Source organism: Leishmania panamensis (assembly GCF_000755165.1).
Source record: "Leishmania panamensis strain MHOM/PA/94/PSC-1 chromosome 15 sequence".
NCBI classification, from domain to species: Eukaryota; Euglenozoa; class Kinetoplastea; order Trypanosomatida; family Trypanosomatidae; genus Leishmania; species Leishmania panamensis.
Genome location: NC_025860.1, coordinates 485867 through 509386, shown reverse-complemented (window position 1 = coordinate 509386; position 23520 = coordinate 485867). Strand labels below are relative to the sequence as shown.

The following is a 23520-nucleotide window of genomic DNA, read 5'->3' as shown; positions in this document are numbered from 1 at the left end:
CATCGACTTCCGTTCCCCTCTGCGTGGCCCTTCCTCAAGCCGCACGCGTGCGAGACGTGCATGTACGCGTTACACTGAGCAGGTCCTCCACTCTCTCTCTGCTTGAACATTTCGCTTTCATTCTTCTATCGGCCGACCCCACCCCACCTCCCTTTCATCATTATTATCCAACCCACAAACACACACACACACACGCGCGCATACGTCAGCCACGCATAGACGAAAACAAGGATAAGGCAACGAAGCAGAATCGCGTGAGGCACCTGACTCACTCTCGCTTCTCTACCCATATATAGAGGCAATCGCCACGATTCAAACATAACGGCGTGGCACAGACGCTGCTCGGCGACGCTTGCGGCTCCTTTTCTCACACAAGCACGTCTTCCTTCTCTCCTCCTCGCCCAACCGTGGCGCGTGCTTCAAGGCCTGTCAAGCAGGTCTGTCTGTGTGTCACTGCGCTGTGCACACCACTGCATTGGCCTAACAGCCTGATTTTACTCGCAGGCAGACACGGGGAGGAGGAGGAGGAGGGAGAGCGAACAAGAAGGAGACGGGCAGCCACAGACATAAACGCAGAGACACAGAGGCGCGTGCTGAACTACCCGCATCATTATAGACGCTGTAACGACACAACTACTCACCTCTGGTGGGCGCGTAGTCTCCGTGGCTACATTTCCCGCTCCCAGAGACACACAGAGACCGGAGCGCAAACAAACCCCACACACACACACACTTCCTCCCACATATAAGCACCAACGAGAATGACGGACGCTTCCAAGTATAAGAAGCTCTCCCCGATTGACCATGTCCTCCTTCGGCCGGAGATGTACGTGGGCAGCATCGAGACTCAGCCCACGCCCATGTACATCTTCGACCCGGAGAAAGGCAAGATGGTGTGGGAGACGATGCGGGTGAACCAGGGTCTCTTGAAGATCGTGGACGAAATTTTGCTCAACGCGGCGGATAACATCAACAACAGCAAAGGATCAGTACGGCAGACGTACATCAGCATCAGCATCTCCGACACAGGCGAGATCACGGTCGAGAACGACGGCGCCGGCCTCCCCATTGTGCGCAGTAGAGAGCACAAGATATACATCCCAGAAATGGTGTTTGGACACCTGCTGACTAGCTCCAACTACAACAATGACTCAACCTCGACAACAGCGGGTCGGCACGGCTACGGCGCTAAGCTGACGAACATTCTTTCCACGAAGTTCTCTGTCATCTGCCGCACCGCCGGCCGCGAGTTCCACATGAGCTGGACGGACCACATGCGGATGGCGACGGCGCCGCGCGTGAGTCGGGTCGATCCGAAGGAGAAGAATGTGACGCGTGTGAAGTTTATGCCCGACTATGCGCATTTTGGCTTCCCAAACGCGTCCATCTCTCTCGACATGAAGCGGGTGCTGCACAAGCGCATCATGGACCTCGCCGCGATGTTCTCCAAGATCGAAGTGCGGCTCAACAACGTGCCCTTCGGGTTCGAGACGTTTACCGACTACGCGCGGCTCTACTCGCTACCCGGCCCGAACGGGTCGACACCGCCTGAGCCGTTTGTCCACACGAGTCCCAACGGCAGTGTCGCGTATGTGCCCCAGCTGACGCAGAGCCCCAAGCGCATTGTTGGCGTCGTGAACGGCGTCGTCACCTACAATGGCGGCACGCACTGCAACGCCGCCATCGACATCCTTGACTCCTGCCTCGACTCGCTGAGCCGGAATTTTAAGAAGGAGGGCAAGGTGGTGGACACGAACCGGGTGCAGCGACACTTTACCGTGCTCGTCTTCCTCATTCAGGCGCAGCCAAAGTTCGACTCGCAGAGCAAGGCGCGGCTCGTGTCGACAGTGACAATGCCGCGCGTGCCAAAGAACACGCTGGAGAAGTACCTCGAGAAAATGCCATTCCTGGAGGCACACGTGAACAGCATGGACGACCAGCTCGCGAACGAACTAAACAAGGAGATCGGCGCCGGCCGGCGGCTGAGCAGCAAGACCCTCATATCCTCCATCACAAAGCTCGTCGATGCCACCTCGTCTCGACCAGACGGCCGCAACATCCGCACCCTCATCATTACAGAGGGCGATTCTGCCAAGGCGCTCGCCCTCAACTCGCTCTCAAGCGACCAGAAAAAGTACTGCGGTGTGTTCCCGCTGCGCGGCAAACTGCTGAACGTGCGTAACAAGAACCTGAAGCGACTCAAGACGTGCAAGGAACTGCAGGACCTCTTCCTTGCGCTAGGGCTGGAGCTGGGCAAGGAGTACCGAACGCCGGATGAACTGCGCTATCAGCGACTGCTCGTCATGACTGATCAGGACGCAGATGGTTCGCACATTAAGGGTCTCGTCATCAACGCCTTCGAGTCGCTGTGGCCGACGCTGCTGCAGAACAATCCCGGCTACATCTCCCTCTTCTCGACCCCCATTGTGAAGATCAAAGTGAGCGGCAAGTCGAAGGAGGTGATCGCTTTTCACAGCTTCCGTGACTTCCACCGTTGGCAGCGGGCCCACCCGACGGCGCGCTACACGGCCAAATACTACAAAGGCCTCGGGACGTCGACCACGGCAGAGGGGAAGGAGTACTTCGCCGACATGGACAAGAACATCATGCGACTCACTGTCGACGCGAAGGACCACCAGCTGCTCGATAGCGTCTTCGACGCAGCTGAGGTGGAATGGCGTAAGGAGTGGATGACGAAGGCAAACGCCTTCCAGGGCGAGATCGACATCGACCGTAGCAAAAAGTCACTGACGATTCCGGAGTTTGTCCACAAGGAGATGGTGCACTTCGCACTCGTCGGCAACGCCCGCGCCATTCCACACTGCGTCGACGGACTGAAGCCGTCGCAGCGGAAGATCTTGTGGGCAATGCTGCGGCGCCACAGCTCCGAGGCGTCAAAGGTGGCGCAACTGTCGGGCTACATCTCAGAGGCGTCGGCGTTTCACCACGGCGAGGTCTCGCTGCAGGAGACGATCGTGAAGATGGCACAGAACTTCACTGGCGGCAACAACATCAACCTGCTCGTGCCGGAGGGTCAGTTCGGATCTCGACAGCAACTCGGTAACGACCACGCCGCCCCGCGCTACATCTTTACGAAGCTCAGCCGCTTTGCCCGCCTGCTGTTCCCCGAGGAGGACGACCCACTACTGGACTACATGGACGAGGAGGGAACGCCCGTGGAGCCTCACCACTACGTCCCCATCCTGCCGATGCTGCTCTGCAATGGCGCCGTCGGTATCGGCTTTGGCTTTGCCACGACAATCCCGCCATTCCACCCTCTCGACGTCTCAGCGGCGGTGCGAGCCATGATCAACGGCGAGTCGGCCAAGCAGGTAGTGCGCAACCTTGTGCCGTGGGCGGTGGGCTTCCAGGGGACGGTGCGGCGCGGCCCCGACGATGAGTTCATCGCGGTGGGCAAATACACCGCCCACCCAAATGGCCGCTTCCACATATCCGAAATTCCGTGGATGACGAGCATCGAGGCGTTCCGCCTGCACATCTCGTCCCTCGCCAACACGGATGTTGTGCAACGCATCGCCGACTACTCAGGTGCCAACCACATCGACATCGACCTCATCGTGCGCGACGGCACTCTGACAACATGGGCGGAGTGCGAGGCGGATCTGGCACTGGCGCAACGTGTCTACATCAACGGCACCGTCTTCTCGCCCACCGGTACGCTTAGCCCGATCGACTCAAACCTCGCGCCGGTGCTACAGTGGCACTACGACCGCCGCCTCGACCTGTACAAGCGCCGCCGCACTCGCAAGATTGGGCTGATGGAGATGGACCTCGCCCGTCTGAAGTCCACGCGGAAGTTTGTGGAGCACTTCCGGCAAGGCCAGATAGACTTCCTCAATGCAACAGACGACACGCTCACCAAGACGTGTGTGAAGCTCGGCCTCGTGCGCGTAGATGAGAGCTTCGATTACATTTTGAAGAAGCCCATTACCTTCTTCACCCGCACAAGCACCGAGAAGCTCCAGGAGGACATCGCCAAGACGCAGGCGCAGATTGAGGAACTGAAGAGGACAACACCGGTGAGGATGTGGCTGACGGAGCTCGACAAGTTCGACAAGACCTTCCAGGAGTATGAACGTGTGCTCGTCAACTCGATTCAGAAGGAGCAGCGGTCGTCCAGCATCACAGGCGGGGTGGAGCTGCCGTCGCTTCGGCAGCCGCTGCTGATGCTCGAGGAGTCCGCGAAGGGTGCGACGACGTACCGCGTGCACGCCTGCCAGCACGAGACACCGCCGCCGAGCAAGCGCCGTCCTGGCGAGTTCTTCGGTGGCGCTAAGTCCTCGGACAACGCCGCTCGCGGTGTGGGAAAGCGGCTGATGGGCTCACGCGCAGCACTCAAAGCCAAAAAGCTGGCCGGTAATAAGCGCCGCGCCAAGATGAGCCTCACGACACGGGCAGCGCAGCTTGTCGGCGCGCAACTTGGCCGTCTGCTTCCGAGACTGCCCCACTTTTTGCTCTAAGCGAGGCACTTCCGTTGCGTGTGCGTGACGTATGCCTGTCATGCGCCTCTGAATTTGTGCATTGCTGGGGGGGGTGCGCACCTGATTGCGTGGGTCTCTCCATAAAACGCAAGCGAGAGAGAGAGAGAGTGTGAGGAGGAGGAGGGCCATTTTTGCTGGCATAGAAACGTTGGCAGACGCACAAATAAGCAATAACCTCACTTCCCCAACGGAGGTGCACGCGCTGCTGTATGGCTGAAGAGGTAAGTGGGGTCTTGTCCTCGACCCGTCCTCCTCTTCCCCCTCTCTCTCTTCTTCTTCGGCTCCCCCTGCGCCTTTGTCAGCCCTGCGTGCTGTCGAGGCTGCGTGGCGCTGTGCGAGTGCGCATGGGGGCACTTCTCAGGACTCCTCTCTTTGGGTTTTTGCTTTTTGTTTTTCTTTGGCTCGGGGCTTTGAGTGGCACGTCGGCCTGCTGCCCGTAATGATGGCGATCATGACGGGGTGGGGAAAGGGGAGGTTGTGGGTGCTGGGTGGCTGCGGTTCGTCTTCGCCGCTGCGCGCGTGTTTGGTTCGACTCTTCCACTCCTCTTTGCTCGGCTTGTCAATCGGCAACCGTGCCGCCGCCGTCGTTGACGTCCTTAGCCTTTTTCATCATAATGTTAGGCGGCGTAGGTACGTGTGCGTGGGGTGGGCGCTTCACTCAGTTTTTTAGTGCCTGCGTCTGTATACGCCAGTGCTCGCTCTTTCCCCGACTACTTCGCCCTCGCCCTCTCGCTCTCTCTCTCTCCCTCTCTCTCGCTCACTGTGTGTGGGTGTCTGTGGGTGTTGGGGGAGGGGAGGGCCTCTTTATCGCGTTAAGATTCGCCCAAAGAAACGGAATACCAAAAGAACGTGGGGCATTATCGAAGTGATAGGCGGCAGAATGCCACTTGCTCGCCCCTCTTCCCTTTTCTGCACTGGCGCTTTCTCGTGTAGTGTAGTCACGCTGCTCGAGGTACATTGGGTGGAAGGGTGTCTCTGCGAAGGGGGGGAGGGGGGGGAAGTGTGCCCCTTCCGCTTATTAGGGGCGTAAGTCTCCGTGCCACCTCACCCGAGCCACATGGGATGTGACCAGATCCGTAGGCGAACAGCAAAACGAATGTTGGTAGCCACTGTTGGGAGCATCCATGTCTCGTCGAGCCTAACGTGGCTTGCCCGCATACACGTGTCTATGTTTGCATGTGTGTCCTGGCCTCCTTGCCCCCTTCGCTGTTATTCTCTCCAGCTCCGCTTCCCTCCCATTGCATCACCCCCTTTATTTTTGTTCGTTTGCTTTCGCTTGTCACGGGAGGGGGGGCTGCATTTCCACTGCCCCACTCGTGCGCGCGAACTCCCAAGGCCCGTCGATCTTCTTCGTTGACCCACGCGCCGCCGTAAACCTGCATGACCAATCGCTTCGCTCGTCCACTTCCTCCTCACACGCGCGCTTTGCTGCGTTGACGTATTGGGGGACTGACCGTACCACCATCGACTCTTTTTTCCTCTGTGGAGGGAGGCGTTGTTTCGCCACACCACCACCACCCCTCCTCTCTCCCCCATCCGGTCCCGCGTGTACAGTCGGTGTAGACACCAGCTGAACCGCGACAAGACGATCTCTCTCGCTCTCTCTCTTTTGCATCTTTACTCTTTGGAACCATCACCAGCGAGAGCAACGCTCCTCCACCACCCTACAGTCACTCTCAGTGCCTCTCATTAACGGCGCCCTCAGCACTGATCTTCATCTCAGCTTAAAGCACCGCATCATTTTTGCTCGTTGCTCTTCCCCACTGGTCGCCTCCCCCTCCCCCCTCCCTCCTTCATTCTTCCCACTTTCCCCTCTCCGCGGCACAGGCGAGTGTGCGTAATCGCGCGCCATCACCATGGAAATCGATTCCCTGAAGATTCAACTGACGAATCTGCTTACCCTGCCCCATGACAGCGACACCAATGAAGATGATGCCGTCGTCGTCATCTTCGACTACATTCACGGCGCCCACAAGGTAGCCAACATGCTGTTACTGGAGGAGAGGCTCCCTGAGCTACAACAGTGCCTGCATCTCTGTCAAGCAGCCATCGGGGAGATCGCCTTGGGCCCCGTAGCTGAAACTACAACAGCAGCGGCCGACACAGCCTCAGAGGAGGCCGCCACTTCTGCTGGTGCTGCTCCGTCCACTACCCACGACACCTCAGGTCCTCTCGGTGCGAATGGGAAGGCTGTGGACTCACTGCTGAGTTCCTCTTTATTGCCCTCATCCCCGGGTACAACATCGAAGCGGCGGCAGACCCCGCTGGCTCTGCGCCGCGACAAAGACCGTCACGTCTTTTCGGTCTTGGCAAGCCGCACAGCGCGACTGCAGAAGCAGCTGGAGGCCTCTATGCGGGCCTGGCAGAACCGCAATACCAACCACCACCTCCACAAACTCAACCTGGAGTTCAGGGACGATGGCGTGGACGGGACACTAGACAGGTGCGAAGCCGCGGCGAGCATCTGCTTCGTTCAATGGCAGCTGCAACAGCTCCCCCGTGCTGCTCCGATGACGCTGGCGCTTCCACCAACCTCCAGTCGTGGCGCTCCGGATAGCAGCGCGCAGATGCCTGCCATTCGCCCCCCGCCTCGGGCGACTCGCCTCTCCGCGCCTGTGCAGGGCGGCCACGGCGGGTCACCATCGCTCCGCCTTCCGTCGCTCAGCACGCTGGGGACGTTTGGCACCGCTCGCCAACAAGCGATCCTTGCCGCGCCGCCGCCCTCGCCACCACCGAGGCGCGATATCGTCACTGGTGAACGGTCGAACCTCAACGGGTGGAGACCGCACACGTGTCTACCGCCCCTTGCTACTGACAGCCGCGCACTGGGCGAGGGTCGCTATCAAGCCCACGCCCTAGCTGGCGGTGCGCTGCACAAGCGTCTGCAGTCGACTAATCACGTTGGGACTCCCGCAGCCGAAGACAGGGAGGTGGAAAACGACGGCGGCATTCGTGCGGCTCAGCAGCTATACGGCACTCAGAACGAGGACAGTATTTCCCTCTACTCACATGACATACAGGAGAAGCTGCATCGGTGGAGCTCCTCGGTGGCGGTGACCCAGCCAAGCCCCACCGCGTCCTATCACGCGACCCAACTGGTGTCGCGTACCATGGCAGTCAACGACGCTGATGAAAAGGAGGAGGCGGATGGATGGGTTGTGTACGACAGCGACGCCGGGGGTTGTGCTAGCGGCCAGGTCGGTTTCGCTCCCTTCCAAAGGCCGCATACGGGATGGCTGCTGCGGGCGGCACTGTCACGGCTAGGGTCCACCGCCAGTACCCACGTCCCTGCCTTGTCCCCCTCTTCCCCTTGGCGTGCCGGTGACGGCGTACCGTGCACCGCTGCCAGTGTCTTCGCTACCGGCAGCCACACTCCACCTCCAGCCCAGTCTCCATCTAACCTGGTGGAGGCTTTTACGCCGCGGTGCCGTGTCCTGCCTGTGTCCACTAACGCGCCTGTCACGACATCCTCTGTGGCCAATGCGATGGACTCCTCGACACCGCTGCAGCTAAAGGCCGCTCGAGGCGTGCCGCGTGACGACGCACACGCCGCGATAAGTGCCGCCTCTGCTTCGATCTTGACGCCATGCTCGGCATCCCTGGCGACGCCCAGCATGACTTCGGAGCTGCTGTCTCTCCAGTCGGACGCCACAGCCGCTGGCTCCCTCCCGCCTCTGGCAGGGCCGGCGACAACAACGTCCACGATATCGGCCGACGCGGCTCGCGTGGTGCAAGCCGCTCGGCAAGCAATGCAGTTTGTGATGACGAGTCTGAAAGCGCAGCATCATCGTACTGCTCAGGCGTTGGAGCAGTACGATGACTTGGCTCTCTCCCGACTATCCTACAGCGCACGCCAATCCCTGATAGCGAGTTGTGCGCGACAAGCGACGCATGAGTGTGTGGGCGTACGCAGCAGCAGCACCGGCGGCAGCGGTGGAGACGAGAGCTCCGTGTGGATTGCTTCGCCCGCTTCGGTGGACACGCCTGCCACGCCAAACTGTTCCCTCGCCGCGGCGGTAGCGGTCACCATCGCAGAGCAACACCAGTTGCAGCACCGGAGGCCCCTGCCACCGTTGTGCCCACTGCCGTCGCAGCAGCTCAGCCCAGGTGCAGAACAGCAGCTTCGCGAACTCCACGCGGAGTGCGAGCAGCAGCTGGCGGCTTCTGTGTCCAACGTGCGAGAGATGGAGGCGCGGTGGCTGGCACAACACCGGCAGCTGGAGGCTTGCGTCGCGTTGCCTCGTCTAAAGAACTCTGCAGAGTGCTGCCGGCACCACCGCCCTCACCCCGCGCAGCGCAGTCTCTACGACCCGCCGCAGTGTGAGAGCACCTGCCGACGCCCCGGCGAGCAATACAGTCACTCAAATTCTCGCGGGGGAGGGCACGCGCGGGGTGCAGCGCCCCTGCACACATTCTCCGTCCCACCCTCGCCAGCATCGCCTGAGTGCAAGTCGCCGGTGGCCCCTACCGTCATGGCAGAAGCGGCGGCGGCGGCGACAGCGACGGCGGTTATGCAACAGGGTGACGACCAGAGCGAGGACGACGAGGCAACGTTGCCGGCCTTAGGGCCTTCGCACACGGAGATCGTGGCTCCTAGTGGCATCACCGCGGCCTACCCATTTCACGCTATCGCCGATGTCTCTAGTGAGAAGGGAGTGAGCGAAGGCGCTTCCGGGGATAGCTCTGTGCTGCGGAGTGCCGCGGAGACGATGCGGCCCGTCGCCACGGTACTCCCCCTCGCCAAGCACGCGACACAGGGGACACAGGAAAGTGGTGATGCAGCGGGGACAAGAATAGCTGTTGCTCTTGCTGCTGCCAGCGCACAGCCATCACAGCAGGGAAGGCACAGCGATGCAGGTGGCGCAGCGGGGCACTACACGTACAACGCAGCGGTGGACGCGCTGGTTTATGCCCGCCTGACTGCCAGGACCGATGCAGTCCCACCGCAGAAGGCACGAGCCTCCTTAGCAGTAGCAGCAGCAGCAGAGGAGAGCGGGCCAAGCACCGTGGAGGAGACGCTCGTAGCATGGCGGCGCATGCTGCAGGCGATGGGCAGCACTTCGACAACAACGGCGGTCGTGCGTGGCTCAGGGATAAAGGCTGTGGAGATGAACGTGGGTGCAGCTTATTCTTGTCCTTCCCAAGCCAGCGTCTGTGAGGCAGCCGTAGCCGTAGCGCAACCGCCCAGCACAGCGAAGGGTGACGTGCGCCGCATGGGGAATTACATTCGTTGGTCAGCTGACTTGGTCCGCGGGCTCCGTACGCAGCGTGTCGTCTGCGAGGCGTTGCGTCAAGCCTCTAAGCACGTGCACCCCGGCGATCTCGTCCGTCCTGCGTGGGAGACGGTCGCTGCTGCTCATCCGCAGCCGTCGTTGTTGGAGCTTCCTGGTGTGTGCCTGACTGACGTGGATGAAGCGGAGGCGAGCACAAAGGCACTAGTGATGTGCCTTACAGCAAGCGCAAGCACAACCTCGCCGGCCCCCACGGGTGCGGCGGTCACCTTCAACTCTGCGGCACCGTCACCGCCAGCAACGGTCGGCCTTCTGAGGGACAATTCGAGTTTCAACAAGACGTCCCCCACGTTGAGCGCCTCGTCGTCGCAGCACACGCTCACTAGGTGGAGCAGGGGAAAAGACATCGCACCGTGGCTGCCGTCATCCGTTGACACTGCCAGCACCTCGCCACGCGACGTTACGTCTGAGGGGTCGTCAACAGCAGCGGTAACAGGTGTGCTCCGACAACTGCATGCAGCGTACCGCGCGAGCGCCATGCTACGAGGCGTCAAAGATTGGACAGCCGTGGCGCCAGTCCTCCTGGCCCGCTCGCTGCCGCTTAGCGTACGTGCAGTGCGCATTCAGAAGTGGTGGCGTCAGCGACTCGCCGTTCGCTTGTGCCAACAGCGCCGCTCTGCGCGGGAGACCTATCTCATCGAGGAGGAACGCCTCGATGCCGCCGCGCTGCGGCTGCAGCGGCAAATTCGTGTGCACTGGGCTCAGGAGGCCTCGGCGCGTCGCGCTGCGGCGTGTGCCGCCTGGACAGAGCACCGCGTGGCTGCCGAGCGGACCTCCACAAAGCACAGTGGCTTTGTCGACGACCTCGCAGGCGGCAGCGGCGGCGGCGGAGGGGCGTCGTCGTCGTCGCAGCCGGTGAGTCGTGCGCACTCAGCCCACATTGCGTCGGCGGCCGAGGTGGACAAGGGTGCCTCCATCTTTTTCCGCTCTGCCCTGACCACCGTAGCCCCCGGCGACGACGATGCTGTAGATGGCGACCGCGGTCGGTGCGAGATGGCGTGTAGCTCGCCGTCAAGAACGAAAACAACGCCATTGTCGACGACCACACCAACAGAGGCGGTGTCAGCGATGGCTCTGACAGCCGCCGCGTCGCTGCCGGGGCACCTTGGCACAGCCAGTAAGCACCGACCCTTGCCAACGCATCGAACCTCAGGACTACAGACGCCGCTGGAGCTTCTCAACACTGCCGCACAGCGCATCCAACGGTGTTACCGACACCATCTCACAGCTCACACGGCACGCCTCTGTCAAGACGTGGAGGTACTCAGCGCCGTCCTCACACGACGGGCACCACTCGCCGCGATACGCATGACCCTGACTGCTTCACCGACCTCAAGCGTGGCTTTATCAGTCGCTGCTTCGGCACGAGAATCGGCCAACGCCCCTGATGCACCCGTCATGCGCAACCTCCTCGACCTCTGCACTGGAGATGTCTACGAGGCGCACCTGCAGCGCAGTCTTGCAGCACGGCGCCACGGCGACTACAAGACCGCACTGCACCACGTGTGTCTTCGGGACTTACAGCGTATTCGCCAGGAGCGCGAGCGCGAGCAGCAGCGATGGGAACGTCAGGTGCTGGAGGTGACCAAGACGATCCAGCGAGTTGGTCGAGGCTATTGGTGCCGGCGGTGGCTGCATGAGCGGGGGCTGAAGATGAGGCAGTCCGCCAGACATCACCAGATAGAGGTGCCGCGGTGCTCCCCCATGAGCGGGCTCCAAAGTGTGCAGCTTCTCAGCCCCAACGGCCTGGGCGCGCAGCGGGCGATGTCGGAGGATGACCCGTGTGCTCAGCTGGCTGGTGGCGAGGCGGTGTCGTCGCACATAATGTTGCGCTTGCGTGCAGTGCACCCGCAGTGGTTTGAGATCGCTGCGGATCCCACGAGTGCGCAGTACATCGCGTTGCACCGCACTCCCGCCCAGCTGGCCGCTGTCACCATAACGGAGGCGTTTGTGGCAGCCTTCGCTAGCCGCGCGGAGGTCTACAACAAGTACCGTCACGCGTGCGCAAAGAGTCTTCAGCTAGCGTGGCGTCTGCATCGAGCAAAGCTGCACGGCTGCCGCACACAGAGCCACATTGTCTCAGCAAGCGAATCATAACTGGCCGACTCTCCCAGGTGCGTTAAGGCGCGTGTCCGTGTGCGGGGGAGGAGGGGTGGGTGGGGCGGTGGTAGTGTTGGCCGCTGTTGCTGCGGGCCCCCCCCTCCCCCCTCTTCTTCGTTGCGGCCTCCTTTGGGGGGGCTCTGTGTGTTTTCCACCCATCTGATGTACAGCACGGATGTGAGCCGGGTGGAGATGTGAGTGACACGCCACCCCTTCCCTCCGCTCCTCCACTCTCTCTCCCCCCCTTCCCCCCATCTGTAAAGGAAAAGGAGAGCATCAAGGGCTCGGTGCTCGCCTGTGCGTTTGTGCTGTGCGCCGCTGGCGCCGACGTCTGCGCACTCCTCCTCGCCTTCAACGCCGCTCTAAGCCGCGTACCTTCATGAAGGTGATTCTACAGCGATCCCAGCATATACGCAAGGCATGAGTGTACGTATGAGCGCGGAAGCAAGGCTGCTCACTCCCCCTTCCCCTCTCTGTACAGACGAGGTACGGCGTAAGAGTCTGCTCCACCCCCACAGCGTTGACGTCGTAGTGCAGGGTTCTCGAAGAGAGAAAGCGTGTAGGGGAAAGGAGTGAGGCAGTGCGTCGCACATTGCCCTGCAGAGGGTGTTTGGCGCCATCGACCTCGGCCGTCACCTTCGTTCTCTTACATCCTCCTCGCCAATCGTTCTCCTCTCTCTCTCTCTCCCCCCTGACTGTGCGCAATCTTTCCCCTCACCCCGCCCTCTCCCTACCTGCGTGTTTGCACGCTATTCCGTTGTGCTCGCCTTTGATGAGTAGTGCGCCCTCAGCAGCAAACAGACCACCTCGGGAGGAGGAAGGAGACGCACTTGTGCGCGCCTCCCCCCTCCCTCCTACGGCCTTCACCCTCTCCCTCCCTCCAGATCAGCTCATCAGCTGCTGGGCTAGAAAGTGGACGGAGAGGAGAGGACAACCAACGGCGACAGTTCTACTTGCCGCTCTGCTGTGCAGCAGCCCTCCCCACACCCCACCCTCTCGGCGGGTGGGTTTTCCCTACACCCTTCTCCTCCCTGTGTGGGTGTGGTCCTCCTGCCGCGTGCAGATGCCCACGACGTCGTCACTTCTGAGTTCGTCGTGCGTTCGCCGCGCCGCCGTCGCCGTAACAGCGCGAGCGTTGCGGCCCACCTCCAATATGTCCTCCCGAGTACGTATCACCGTGGCCAACGCCGCGGCAGACGGTGGCGCGAACGTCCTGCGGCCTCCATACCCGACGGAGGGCGGCAGCGTTCCGATCTACTCGATGATGCACGGACAGATCGACAAGCGGAACTGGGTGTTTCGCAACCCGCAGTGGTGCGAACTGTGCAACGAACCAGTGTCGCGTTGGTTGGATCATCAGAGTCGCAAGGACCACGCGCTGCTGGATCTACACTACTCGCAGCTGGCCGAGTGGCCGCGTCGGTGGAACCCCGAGGCGGTGCTGTCAACCTTCATGGAGCACCTCGGAATCGACAGCGTGGAGCCGTACCACGCGCTCTTCTCCAAGCTGGACAGAGAGGGCCGCACTGAGCTCTATGCGATACTCGTCAAGCTGGAAGAGGCTGGCATGGTGCACTTTGGCAGCAGCCGTGACACCTACCTTAGCCGCATGGTGGGTGGGATGCGCGGGTTCGACCATCAAGGAGCGCTGGTGCTGCACGAGTGCCTAATGGGACCATTTCTGCGGCTCTTTCCAAACGGCCTCATACAGGACTACTCCAACCTCCTCGACTTCATGTCGTGCAGCTACAATATGGAGACGGTATACGACATGTGCGGCATGTACACGCTGGACAAGGTGGCACTGCGAGAGCACTACGGCCCGAGCTCGCCAGCCGCGATGGGGCTGGGCGGCGTCGCGACGAGCTCCTCCGCGTCGCGCGGCTACGAAAACGATTTGCTTGCGTCTTGGGCTGCCAATGCATCGTCGTCGTCCGCCGCTTCCGACAGCACGACCGGCGCTGCGAGCACCTCAGGTAATGACAGCAACACCACGACCCGACTGGCGCAGCTACAAGCGGCACGGGCTGCCAAATTACAAGAGAAGTCAGAGGAGGAGGCCTTCTCGCGCAAGAGCGCATTTGTGCGTCAACTCCTTGGGCAGTTGCGGTGGCTGCTGATGCCAGAACAGGAGCACCCGGCCGGCTTCACATTCCCGCCGCACATCATCACCCTGGGTGAGCTGTGCCTGAAGGGACTGGTGGTCGCGATTATCGAAGCACGCCTCTGCGAGTACATGGTGCGGGCCGAGCCTGTCTGGCTTTCCTTCGGCCTCGAGCGGCGGCAGCTAAAGCGCAACGCAATTGCAAACGCCGACGACGTAGTCCCACGACTTGTGCGATACTCCTACCGCCCCATGGCCCAGGACCTGCGTGACCTGTACTCCACCCAACCAAGTGCCCTTGATGCACTGGTCCAGGCGGGCCTAGTAAAGAAGAAGCTCCCGACGCTGAAGGCCTTTGGGAGGTGCGAGAAAGCACCTAACTCTGAAAAGCCACTTCAAGGTGGAGTGACAGCGGAGGACAGCTCGCGTGCCAGGCCCTCGTCGGGACTCGCCCCCTCTGCTGCAAGCAAGCGATTGCAGTCGATTCTCGTTTCCAGGCAACCGCAGTGAAAAGAAGCACAAAACAGTGAGGGAAGGCGCCTCGCGGCTGTGAGCGAAGTGATGGGGTAGAGGATGGTAGGGTAGGGCGCTAGGAGCGGCGCCACGGCACCACGAATTCAATGCCCTCTCCCTCCCCTCTCTCTCTCCCACCGCCCCAAAACGAATGAACAGCACGTGTTTCGCCGCCGCATCGTTGACGCCCCGCCTAGCGCTGCTTGTCTCCTCTCCTCAGACGTAACGGTGATGGTCCTTCGCGTCACTTGCCGCCTTTTCTACTACCCAACGCCTCCTTCTTCCGGCTTGGATGTGTCCTCCCATCCGCCAACAAAATGGTGGTGGCTGCCGTGCCGGCGTGTGTGTGTGTGTGTGTGTGTGTGTAGCCGTGCACAGCCAGCTCTGGTGCATCATGAACACAATGAAAAGTGAGCGAAAATGTCTTACATCCGTTAGTGCGCCTCTCCCCACCTCCACCTCCCCCCCTTTGCCACCAAACAGCTTCCCTCCCTCCGCCGGCATCGTGCGCTCAGCGGCTTTCTCCTATGCACCCACCATCTCTCTCTCTCTCCTATCACGCGAGCCTCTCTTCACTCTCCCTTCTCCCTCTGTTCCCACCCCCACCTCCCGCGCAGGCCTCTCCCTCGTGACCATGCACCACAGCCCCTTCATTGTTGGCGTCTGGGTGTGTTTGGGTGTCTGCTTCAGCACAGCTGCGGCGTCCCGCCCTCCATCTCTGTTGCCTCTTGCTCTTCCACCCCCCCCCCTTCACCATCCCTCTGTCTCTCTGACGGCTCCCTCCGTCCCGTCTTGGTCCCTCGATAGCGTCACGCACAGCGCACCACGTGAATCTGTGTGCGCAGGCTTTGCTGAGCACTCGACACCAGTACTTCCCCTCTCCCCTCATGGAGTTTGTCCACACACACACACACTCTCTCTATGTATGTGCATGCCGTTGGGCAAAGGACAAGGATGACGAAAGACCGACACATCACGATCACGCTCAGCTGGCGTAGTAGAAAGTGTCGAAGACGCTTCGCGCAAGTGGCGGGGTGCGCCTGTGGCAACAACGATCCTGGAGTCTCCCCATAGGCCATACGCGCGCGGACGTCAGCGTCTCCAGCACCGACGCTTTGAATGGCTCCACGTGACACGCTCTCGTCGTCTACAGCATCAGCGGCCTGCCACAACGCAGGCACATTTGAGCTCGGCCCTGGTACTCGCTGGCGGTGCCTTCTTCACGCCTTCCCTCTCTCGGTACGGTGACAGCGGCGCAGCGTCACTTTTGTGGGTCGTGGTCGCATAGGGTGAACGGTGGCAGCGACTCAGAAAGCAGCGATGGCCGCCATGGCACAGCGCTGGCATCACCGACGGAGTGCGCCGCTGAACCGAATAACGTAGGCGCATCGAAGAAGCACTCGATAATGGCCAACAACCGCGACTCCGCTGACAGCCTCGATGTGGCGAGCTGGCTGGAAAGCGGCAAAGACGACGGGACCCCGGACAGCACCTCCGGCACAGCGCTGCCGTGGACAGCAAATACAGCGATTAATGAGAGTGCGCTGCGGAGGAGGTAAGGCTGGCGAGGATGACGGCGCTGCTGCGTCACCGTCGCTGTGCGGCGTGCAGTTCCTTTGTGTGGAGCACTTCATAAAAGAGACGGTGGGCACCTTTTACTCGGGCTACTTTTCAATGCATTGTGGATTTCGACTAGCACAAGGCGAGTCGCTTTACCACGCAGCACCATCTCTTCTCCATGGCACGGGACATCTGCCGAGTCAAGTGACGCTCCTCTGGCTATGGGCGTACCTTAGCGCTCAAGCGGGACACATTCTCACAAGCTGCCTCCTCGCTACACATATCGGCGTCGCAGGTAGAGTACCGGGAGATCATGCGGGGCTGGGCAAACGTCGAGCTCCCTCGCCGAGGAGCTCAGCTCCAACGTGAACTTCATCGTTGTAGCTGCTCTTCTAGATCTCGTTATGCCAGGAAACCGAGCGGATACGTGTGCTGGCAGTGATCAGCGCTTTCTTCATTCCGCTAATCTCCATTGCTTCCTGGTCTACGGCATGAGCGTTGAGGACCTGCCAGGGGCTGCGCGCAGGTCGAACGGCGGCATTTTGTACACTGTGCTGAGGTTCATAGTGGTGCTGTGCATCCTCAGGTAGTTCTGCTTCAATCGATTGAGTTAGCTCTGTGAGAAGGAGAATAGGGAGGGGGAGGCGTACCACACACTTGCTGGCGTGACATCGACATACACCAGCGCCACCCCAGTCTCTCCATCCCCTCTCCTTCTTCCTCTTGCACCCCCGCCCCTCCATCCACTCCTACCGACTCTCGTCCCGTGTCTTGCAGAAAATATAAGCTGCTACACTCACCCCCCCCCTCACACACACACACACACACACACACGGAGAGAGAACGGCAGCAAATGAAAAAAGGTCAACCGGAAAGCGGAAACACAGGAATGCGCGCTGCAATGAAGTTGTTCAAGAGGATGAGCGAAGTGGAGAAGCTCCACGTCCGCGCGTGTCTCTGTAAACCCGGCGTATATCAGCGCACCCCCCCTCTTTGTGTCGTATTGGAGGGAGGGGGAGGGGGAGGCGCGTTTCATCCCACGGCACTGAAAACGAAGCGAGTTGCGCGGTACGCGAGGTGGATGCCTTTTCTTCCTCTCGTGTACCTCTCTCCTCTGCTGAACCCGCGTCCCTTAACGTCTACGTCACGTCTGTCTCGTGTTGCCCTTCTCCTTGCTTATATGCGGTACCTCACACCCCTGTCTCTTTCTCCCTCCCACCACCCAAGAAGGGGGCCTCGCTCGGGTGTGTCATCGCACCGCTCCCACAAGCGCTGTAGCCTCCCAGAAGGACAACCACGGAGACCAAGACACAAGAGACACACAGCTAGCCAGGGAAAGGGAGGGGCGTACTGTGACCCCTCTCCTCTTGTCCTCTACTCCACACACACACGCACACGCAGAGAGAGAGAGAGACAAGCCTCTTTCAAAGCTCTGCGCATCGTACACTTCATTTGTTTCCTCCGTTCCTTTGAAGCTGCACGCCCCTCTCCCCCACTTCTCTGATCGCCTCCCTGTTGGACCAATGCTGCAGCGCACCGCCGTCTCGCGCTGCTTCGGCAAGGCGCTCTACGGACCCTCGTCGACTCTCCCCGGTGACTTCTTCCACTGCTGCGCGGCGCACTTCAAAGTGCACCTACACGAGGAGACCTTCATCGGCACTCGGTCTTCGCAGCTCCGCGGCCTCTTCCTCTCCCACTCCCGCACCACCCCGCTGCCGGCCAACAAACCACTCGCCACCATCCCCCTCTCAGCGCTCTTAACTGTGTCGAATATGGCGACGATGCCCAATGGCCTACCGCACATAACGCTGGCGAAGGTGCGGGACGCCATCGCGGATGATGAGTTCCGCATTATGGCCCCGCAATTCTACCTGGGGCTGCAGATGAGCGCCATCATCGCTGCGATTCCTGACATAACACGCGTACGCTCGGCCGTGGAGGTGAGTCAGGCAGCACAGATTCTAAGCGCCGGCGCCACGCCGTATGCCCGCATGCTGGACGATGAAGACTTCAACGAGGAATTCGTGTTTGGTATGTATGGCATGGCCCTCGACTCGTGGCAACGCGCGAGCTACGAAGAGATGACCAAGAAGTACCATCTTGCTCTGACAGCCATCCATGAGACCTTTAACCTGCCCTTCAAAATCGAGCACCTTCAGCGCATCACACGGCTGGTGCTGGCGCGAGTGGAGCATGTGCCACCCTCCGACTACTACGGTGGGAGCCTTTTTCTCCGGCGACTGCAGCGTCGGTGGCGACGACTGAAGAAGATACCGGAACCAGCGGAGGTGGCGCTGGTACCGTACTTGGACCTCGTGAATCACAGCAATCGGCCGAACTGCGCCATTCGCATTGGCCCCTCCTCCGTGCTCGGTGGTGAGGGGGCCATCACCCTCGTCACGCTGCGCGACGTGCTGCCGGGGCAGGAGCTGTGCCGGCATTACAACTTTGCGCTGAACCGAGCGAGCGCGCTCTTCCGCTACGGCTTCTTGCCGTTTGACCTCATCTCCATCGTCGACCACGATGCCGTGGACGAGCACGTCAGGAAGTCGCGGGACATGTTCCGGCCGAAGTCGGAGGAACAGCTGGAGCAGCAGCGGCAGGAGGCCAAGGAGGTGGCGCGGCTAGAGAAGTTGTTCCAAGCTGCGAAGCAGAGACGCGGCGACAGCGGCGCAGGGGTCAGCGCCTCAAGTGCCTGACATCCCAATCCTATCCTGAGCGACCGCGTCTCTGCCTCGCAAGAGGTCACGCGCCGCCTGATAGGCTTTCCCTGCCACCACCTCCACCTCCCGCTCTTTGGTGGCTGGTGACGTAGGTGGATGCGTCTTCCGCTCCGGAGTGTCCTTGTCTGTCTGTGTCTCTGTGTGTGTGTGTGAGCGTGTGCGTGGCTCTGCAAGTGTAGCGGATGTGCGAAGGAGAGGCGGGGGAAGGGGGGAGCCATTCATACATGCCCCTCCCCCCTGTGCCCTCGACGGAGATGGCAGATGCGGACAGCGAGAGCCCCGGTCAACAACACCGTCCTGAAGCAGGCCTCTGGATCCTGAAGCGCGAAGAGGGTGCGCACGCGCTGTCTAGAACAGCTGGCACGGTACATCACACATCCACGCAAGGCACCCAGAGGCCGGCAGAGCACCGGTGATGAGCGGAACAGAGGCGCAGAGATCCACACCGATCGATTCCAATGCACGTGAGTGCAAACCATACGGCATCCTCCACATCCAACCGGCTGCGCTGATGAAGCAGAGAAGCTAAAAGCATGACGAGAGCGCTCCGCATTGTATCATCGAGCCCCCCGGACTCCGCTGTGGAGAGTCACCATCTCATGTTATGGAATGCTACGGTGTGACGCAGCAGAGGGTAAAGCATGGCCTGCAGGCAGGCTCTTAGATGGCTCTGACCTGCAGCTGGCAGACTTCCTCCTCAAGCTCACCCGGCATGCGCCTAGACCACCACCTGTTACCCGCACGACAGACACCACAGCCTCCGTCCTCGGCAGGACCCTGAAGGCGGCCCGCTCGGATCAAGGCGTGCAGTCCACCCGAGTCCGTGTGGCGCCGATCGCGCAGCACGTATGCGACGAAGGGACAACAAAAGCCCCTTAGGCGCATGGCCCCACCCACTGGCAGATCGGATCGCCCGAGGACGACGAGGGCTTGACCGCGGTGCTGCACAGAGGCAAGCGGGTGGGCGGTGGTTTCTGTCCGCGTCTGTTTTGCTGACGTGTTCGGGGGGTGGAAGAGAGACGCTGAGGGACGAAAGAGAAGGCGGCGGTGCGCCCATGGATGGTGTGAGGTGCGAGATGAGTGGCGGGGCTGCTAAAAGGTGGTGGTTACTCAGTGGCGGGTGTTTGGCAGGGGGGAGAACACGCGGTGCAGAAAATGCGAGGAGACGAGACCGTCGAGTGGACGGTGTGCCACGAGGAGCAGTCGGGTCTGGACGCCAGCCGTTCCCTGTGGAGAAGACTCCATTCCCCCCACCACCACCACCACCTTCATAAAAGGGACTGTGCTTGTGGCTGCGGTGAGTATCCACAGAGGGTGGAATACGCTTCTCTCCTCGCAGAGCGAACAGTATCCACTTCACCACCACCATCACCCCCACCCTTTACTATGTGCTTGTTGGCCTCTCACATTGTGAGATCTCCCTCTCCCTCTCACCTTTACCTTGGCCCACGCGCGCCCCGCTCCCCGCCCTCACGCCTTGGATCTGCTCATCGCTTTTCTTCAGAAGGCGGCCTAGTCTTTCCAGTCACGCATACGCGCACACATCGGGGCCCGCATACTTTAGCTGCTTTATTTTCACTCGCCACCTAGTCGCAACAACTCGTCTGAGCAAACACCAACGCGAAGGGGAGGGCGACATCACCGCCGCTACTCCTTACAACGAGAGAGAGAGAGAGATGGAGCCGTCAGTGCGGGAGAGCGTCTCGCGCATTCCGCTGTTGAAGACGAAGGCGGGCCCACGTGATGGTGACAAGTGGACAGTGCGGCTTAAAGAGGAGTACGCCTCCCTAATCGCCTATGTCGAGAACAACAAGGCGAGCGACTCGCACTGGTTTCAGCTGGAGAGCAACCCGCAAGGGACACGCTGGTACGGCACCTGCTGGACCTACTATAAGAACGAAAAGTACGAGTTCGAGATGAACTTCGACATCCCGGTCACGTACCCGCAGGCACCTCCGGAGATTGCGCTGCCGCAGCTTGAGGGGAAGACAGTGAAGATGTACAGGGGCGGCAAGATCTGCATGACGACGCACTTCTTCCCCCTGTGGGCACGCAATGTGCCGTACTTCGGCCTCAGCCACGCCCTTGCTCTCGGACTTGGGCCGTGGCTATCGATTGAGGTGCCGGCTATTGTTGAAGAAGGGCGTCTGAAGCCCGCCAGTGCAGCTGCGTTGTCCACGACTGCTGAACATAGCAAGTGATGGGGTGGGGGTCTGCAACGAGAACAGGAGAGAGCAGCCGGAGAGTAGGGTGGGAGGGGGGGACGCGGTACTGTCGCACATCCACCATATCTCTAGGAAACGAGAAGGAGGCAGCTTTACTATCTGAGTGTGTGCGGTGTGGCAAGAGGGAGGAGCGGAGACTCAGTTGGAGGGAAAGCAGGTAAGCCGCATAGGATTGCGTAATTTGGGGGCTCTTTCCTCCTCCCAACCTCCCACTTCCTCCTTCACTCAAGCACTCCTCTTGCTCTGAACGCCTCTTCCCCCATCTCCTCCTCACCTCTCTGCCGTCTCGCCTTCCTCCACTCTCAATCGACAAACAAGAGAGGGGCGTACGTGGCATACGCACAAAGTTGCTCTCTCACACTCTCCAGAGCAGTGAACCACGAGGCGGTACATCACTCACGCGCATGTCCATGGAGGCCTGTGTGGTGGCGTGCGAGCACGACACAGAGTCTTTACATCAACGCGGCAAGCATGTTAAAGAAAAGGCGCTGCAAAGCGTGTATGCTCCTACGCCGTGTATTTACACTCACGTGAACCTTCTCCCCTCTTCTCTCCTCCTCTAACCCCCCCCCTACCACTACATCCTGCCCCCCCTCCCTCCCCCTCCACACACACACACACGTCGCTCAAGTCCTTAAGCTACGCCCCCCCGACCCCCTGCACCTCACGTCCTTCTTCACTTCCTACCCGCAGATTGGCGTGACCCTCGCGCACCTTTCACACACGCACGGCGCAGCCGTCCCCGATTACCAGGCGGCGGGCAGGGCTCGCAAGTGGTAGCCAATGACCGCGGGCGAGTTCTATGTGTACGTCGTCGCGTTCATGTGCGGCGTGTCCATGATGATGCCCACCAATGCCATCTTCTCCGCGCCTGGATACATTATGACGTACTACCGCTACGCCATGCACGACCCGGACGCGGTTCCGCGGCATGCGAACTTCTGGAACAACGTCATGACCTACTACAACCTCATTAGTCTCTCGACAAGCCTGGTCATAGAGCCGCTGACGCTGCTCAGCTGGTTCCGCCGCATCCCGATTAAGACGCGTCTGTTCAGTGGCCTGCTCATCCTCATCATGGAGGTTATCGTGTTGATGGTGGTGCCTGTACGTGGCACCAATGAGGCCGGTGCCGTGGCAACGCTCTGCTGCGGCGGCTTCATTGGCGGCCTCGGCAAGAGCATCTTCGATCTCACGACGTACGGCATGTTTAGTGCCTTCCCCTCAAGCTTCACGTCGATCATGATGGGTGGGGTCGGCGTGTCTGGCGTCTTGACCTCGCTGCTGCAGATCGTCGTAAAGGGTGTGCTGCCGGACACGTACGAGGGCGTGGAAAAGCAGTCGAAGCTCTACTACGGCCTGGACGTGGGTATCCACGCCGCAACCTTTGTTGCGTTGTTTCTACTCCGCTACAACAACTTCGCTAAGAGCCACTTCGGTGATCTCGGTAGTGCAAAGAGCAAGACGGGCACCGGCAGCCTGGGGATAGTGCTCCACAGCCCCTACGAGCACCTGGATGAGGAGGAGAGTCACAAGTCTTCGGCGAGCAGGGAGCCGGCCACGGATGAGCTGCAAGTGTCCTCCGCCAAGTCAGAGGGCTCGGCGACAGAGCAGGACAGCCTCGACGAATACCTGGGTGGGGCGAGAAAGGATAGGTGGCCGAGTGAGGGGGGACGCCCGAAGAGCAACGAGATGCTCGTGGCCACCGCCATCGTCAGCACGCTGTGCTGTATCAAGTGGATGTTCGTCGCCTGCGGCTTTGATTTCCTGATCACGATGTTCCTGTTCCCCAGTATCGCCGTTAGCGCGTTCCCGAACTCGAAGTGGTTTGCAACAATCGCTGTGCTCATCTTCAATGTGTTCGATATGCTCGGCCGCTTCTCACCGTCGCTGAAGTTCATGTGGCCGCGGTCGCGCAAGCAGCACTGGATCATCGTGGCGGCATCCTTTGCTCGCGTCATCTTCGTGCCGCTGCTGCTCCTGCACTCGTACCACTACATCCCGGGAGAGGCGTATGGCTACGTGATGCAGGTTATCCTCGGCTTCTCGAACGGCTACGTGGTCTCGATGGCGCTGGTGCTTGGCCCGCAGTCGAAGGGCATCGACAATGACGGCAAGCGCTTCGTTGCCGGTACTCTGATGGGCATCTCCATCCTCGTCGGCGGCGTGATTGGTACCCTTCTCAGCATCATGACGCAGACCATCCGCGAGCGGTACTAAAGTCTCCCGTCAAGGCATTCAAGTGGAGGTGCAGGGATGTCCACGTGTGCGAATGTGGGTGTTTCGCTCTCTAGTTGTGGCGCGCACTCACACCTGCGGCACGCACACGCACACGTGTTTTTTGCTTTTTCCTCTTCATCTTGCTGACAATGTAACCATCTCTCTCCTTCCTCCTCCCTCATGTCGTATCATCTTTCAGTTTTGCTTGGTTTGCTGTGTTCCTTCATTTTGGGGGGGGAGTGGGCAAGTCCTCTTGGGCGTCTCACCGCGTACGTGTTCCTT

General features: G+C 60.5%; 6 protein-coding genes across 6 annotated transcripts, besides 1 other annotated feature; all 6 read left to right on the top strand.

The window, feature by feature from the left end:
- Positions 1 to 761: 761 nt before the first annotated feature.
- TOP2 (mitochondrial DNA topoisomerase II) lies at positions 762 to 4481 on the top strand (the record flags this gene model as incomplete). The annotated part of the gene is made up of 1 exon (XM_010699194.1): positions 762 to 4481. The coding sequence occupies one exon, from the start codon at positions 762 to 764 to the stop codon at positions 4479 to 4481; it is 3720 nt and encodes a 1239-aa protein (XP_010697496.1).
- A 1877-nt stretch (positions 4482 to 6358) lies between these two features.
- Positions 6359 to 11890, top strand: LPMP_151200 (hypothetical protein; the record flags this gene model as incomplete). The annotated part of the gene is made up of 1 exon (XM_010699193.1): positions 6359 to 11890. The coding sequence occupies one exon, from the start codon at positions 6359 to 6361 to the stop codon at positions 11888 to 11890; it is 5532 nt and encodes a 1843-aa protein (XP_010697495.1).
- A 1156-nt stretch (positions 11891 to 13046) lies between these two features.
- Positions 13047 to 14507, top strand: LPMP_151190 (hypothetical protein; the record flags this gene model as incomplete). The annotated part of the gene is made up of 1 exon (XM_010699192.1): positions 13047 to 14507. The coding sequence occupies one exon, from the start codon at positions 13047 to 13049 to the stop codon at positions 14505 to 14507; it is 1461 nt and encodes a 486-aa protein (XP_010697494.1).
- Positions 14508 to 17593: 3086 nt separating this feature from the next.
- On the top strand, positions 17594 to 18769 carry LPMP_151180 (hypothetical protein; the record flags this gene model as incomplete). The annotated part of the gene is made up of 1 exon (XM_010699191.1): positions 17594 to 18769. The coding sequence occupies one exon, from the start codon at positions 17594 to 17596 to the stop codon at positions 18767 to 18769; it is 1176 nt and encodes a 391-aa protein (XP_010697493.1).
- Positions 18770 to 19000: 231 nt separating this feature from the next.
- Positions 19001 to 19822: a repeat region.
- Positions 19823 to 20469: 647 nt separating this feature from the next.
- UFC1 (E2-like ubiquitin-conjugation enzyme, putative) lies at positions 20470 to 20994 on the top strand (the record flags this gene model as incomplete). The annotated part of the gene is made up of 1 exon (XM_010699190.1): positions 20470 to 20994. One exon carries the CDS (start codon positions 20470 to 20472, stop codon positions 20992 to 20994), a length of 525 nt encoding a protein of 174 aa, XP_010697492.1.
- An 807-nt stretch (positions 20995 to 21801) lies between these two features.
- On the top strand, positions 21802 to 23238 carry LPMP_151160 (nucleoside transporter 1, putative; the record flags this gene model as incomplete). Its single annotated transcript, XM_010699189.1, has 1 exon — positions 21802 to 23238. One exon carries the CDS (start codon positions 21802 to 21804, stop codon positions 23236 to 23238), a length of 1437 nt encoding a protein of 478 aa, XP_010697491.1.
- Between the last annotated feature and the right edge of the window lie 282 nt (positions 23239 to 23520).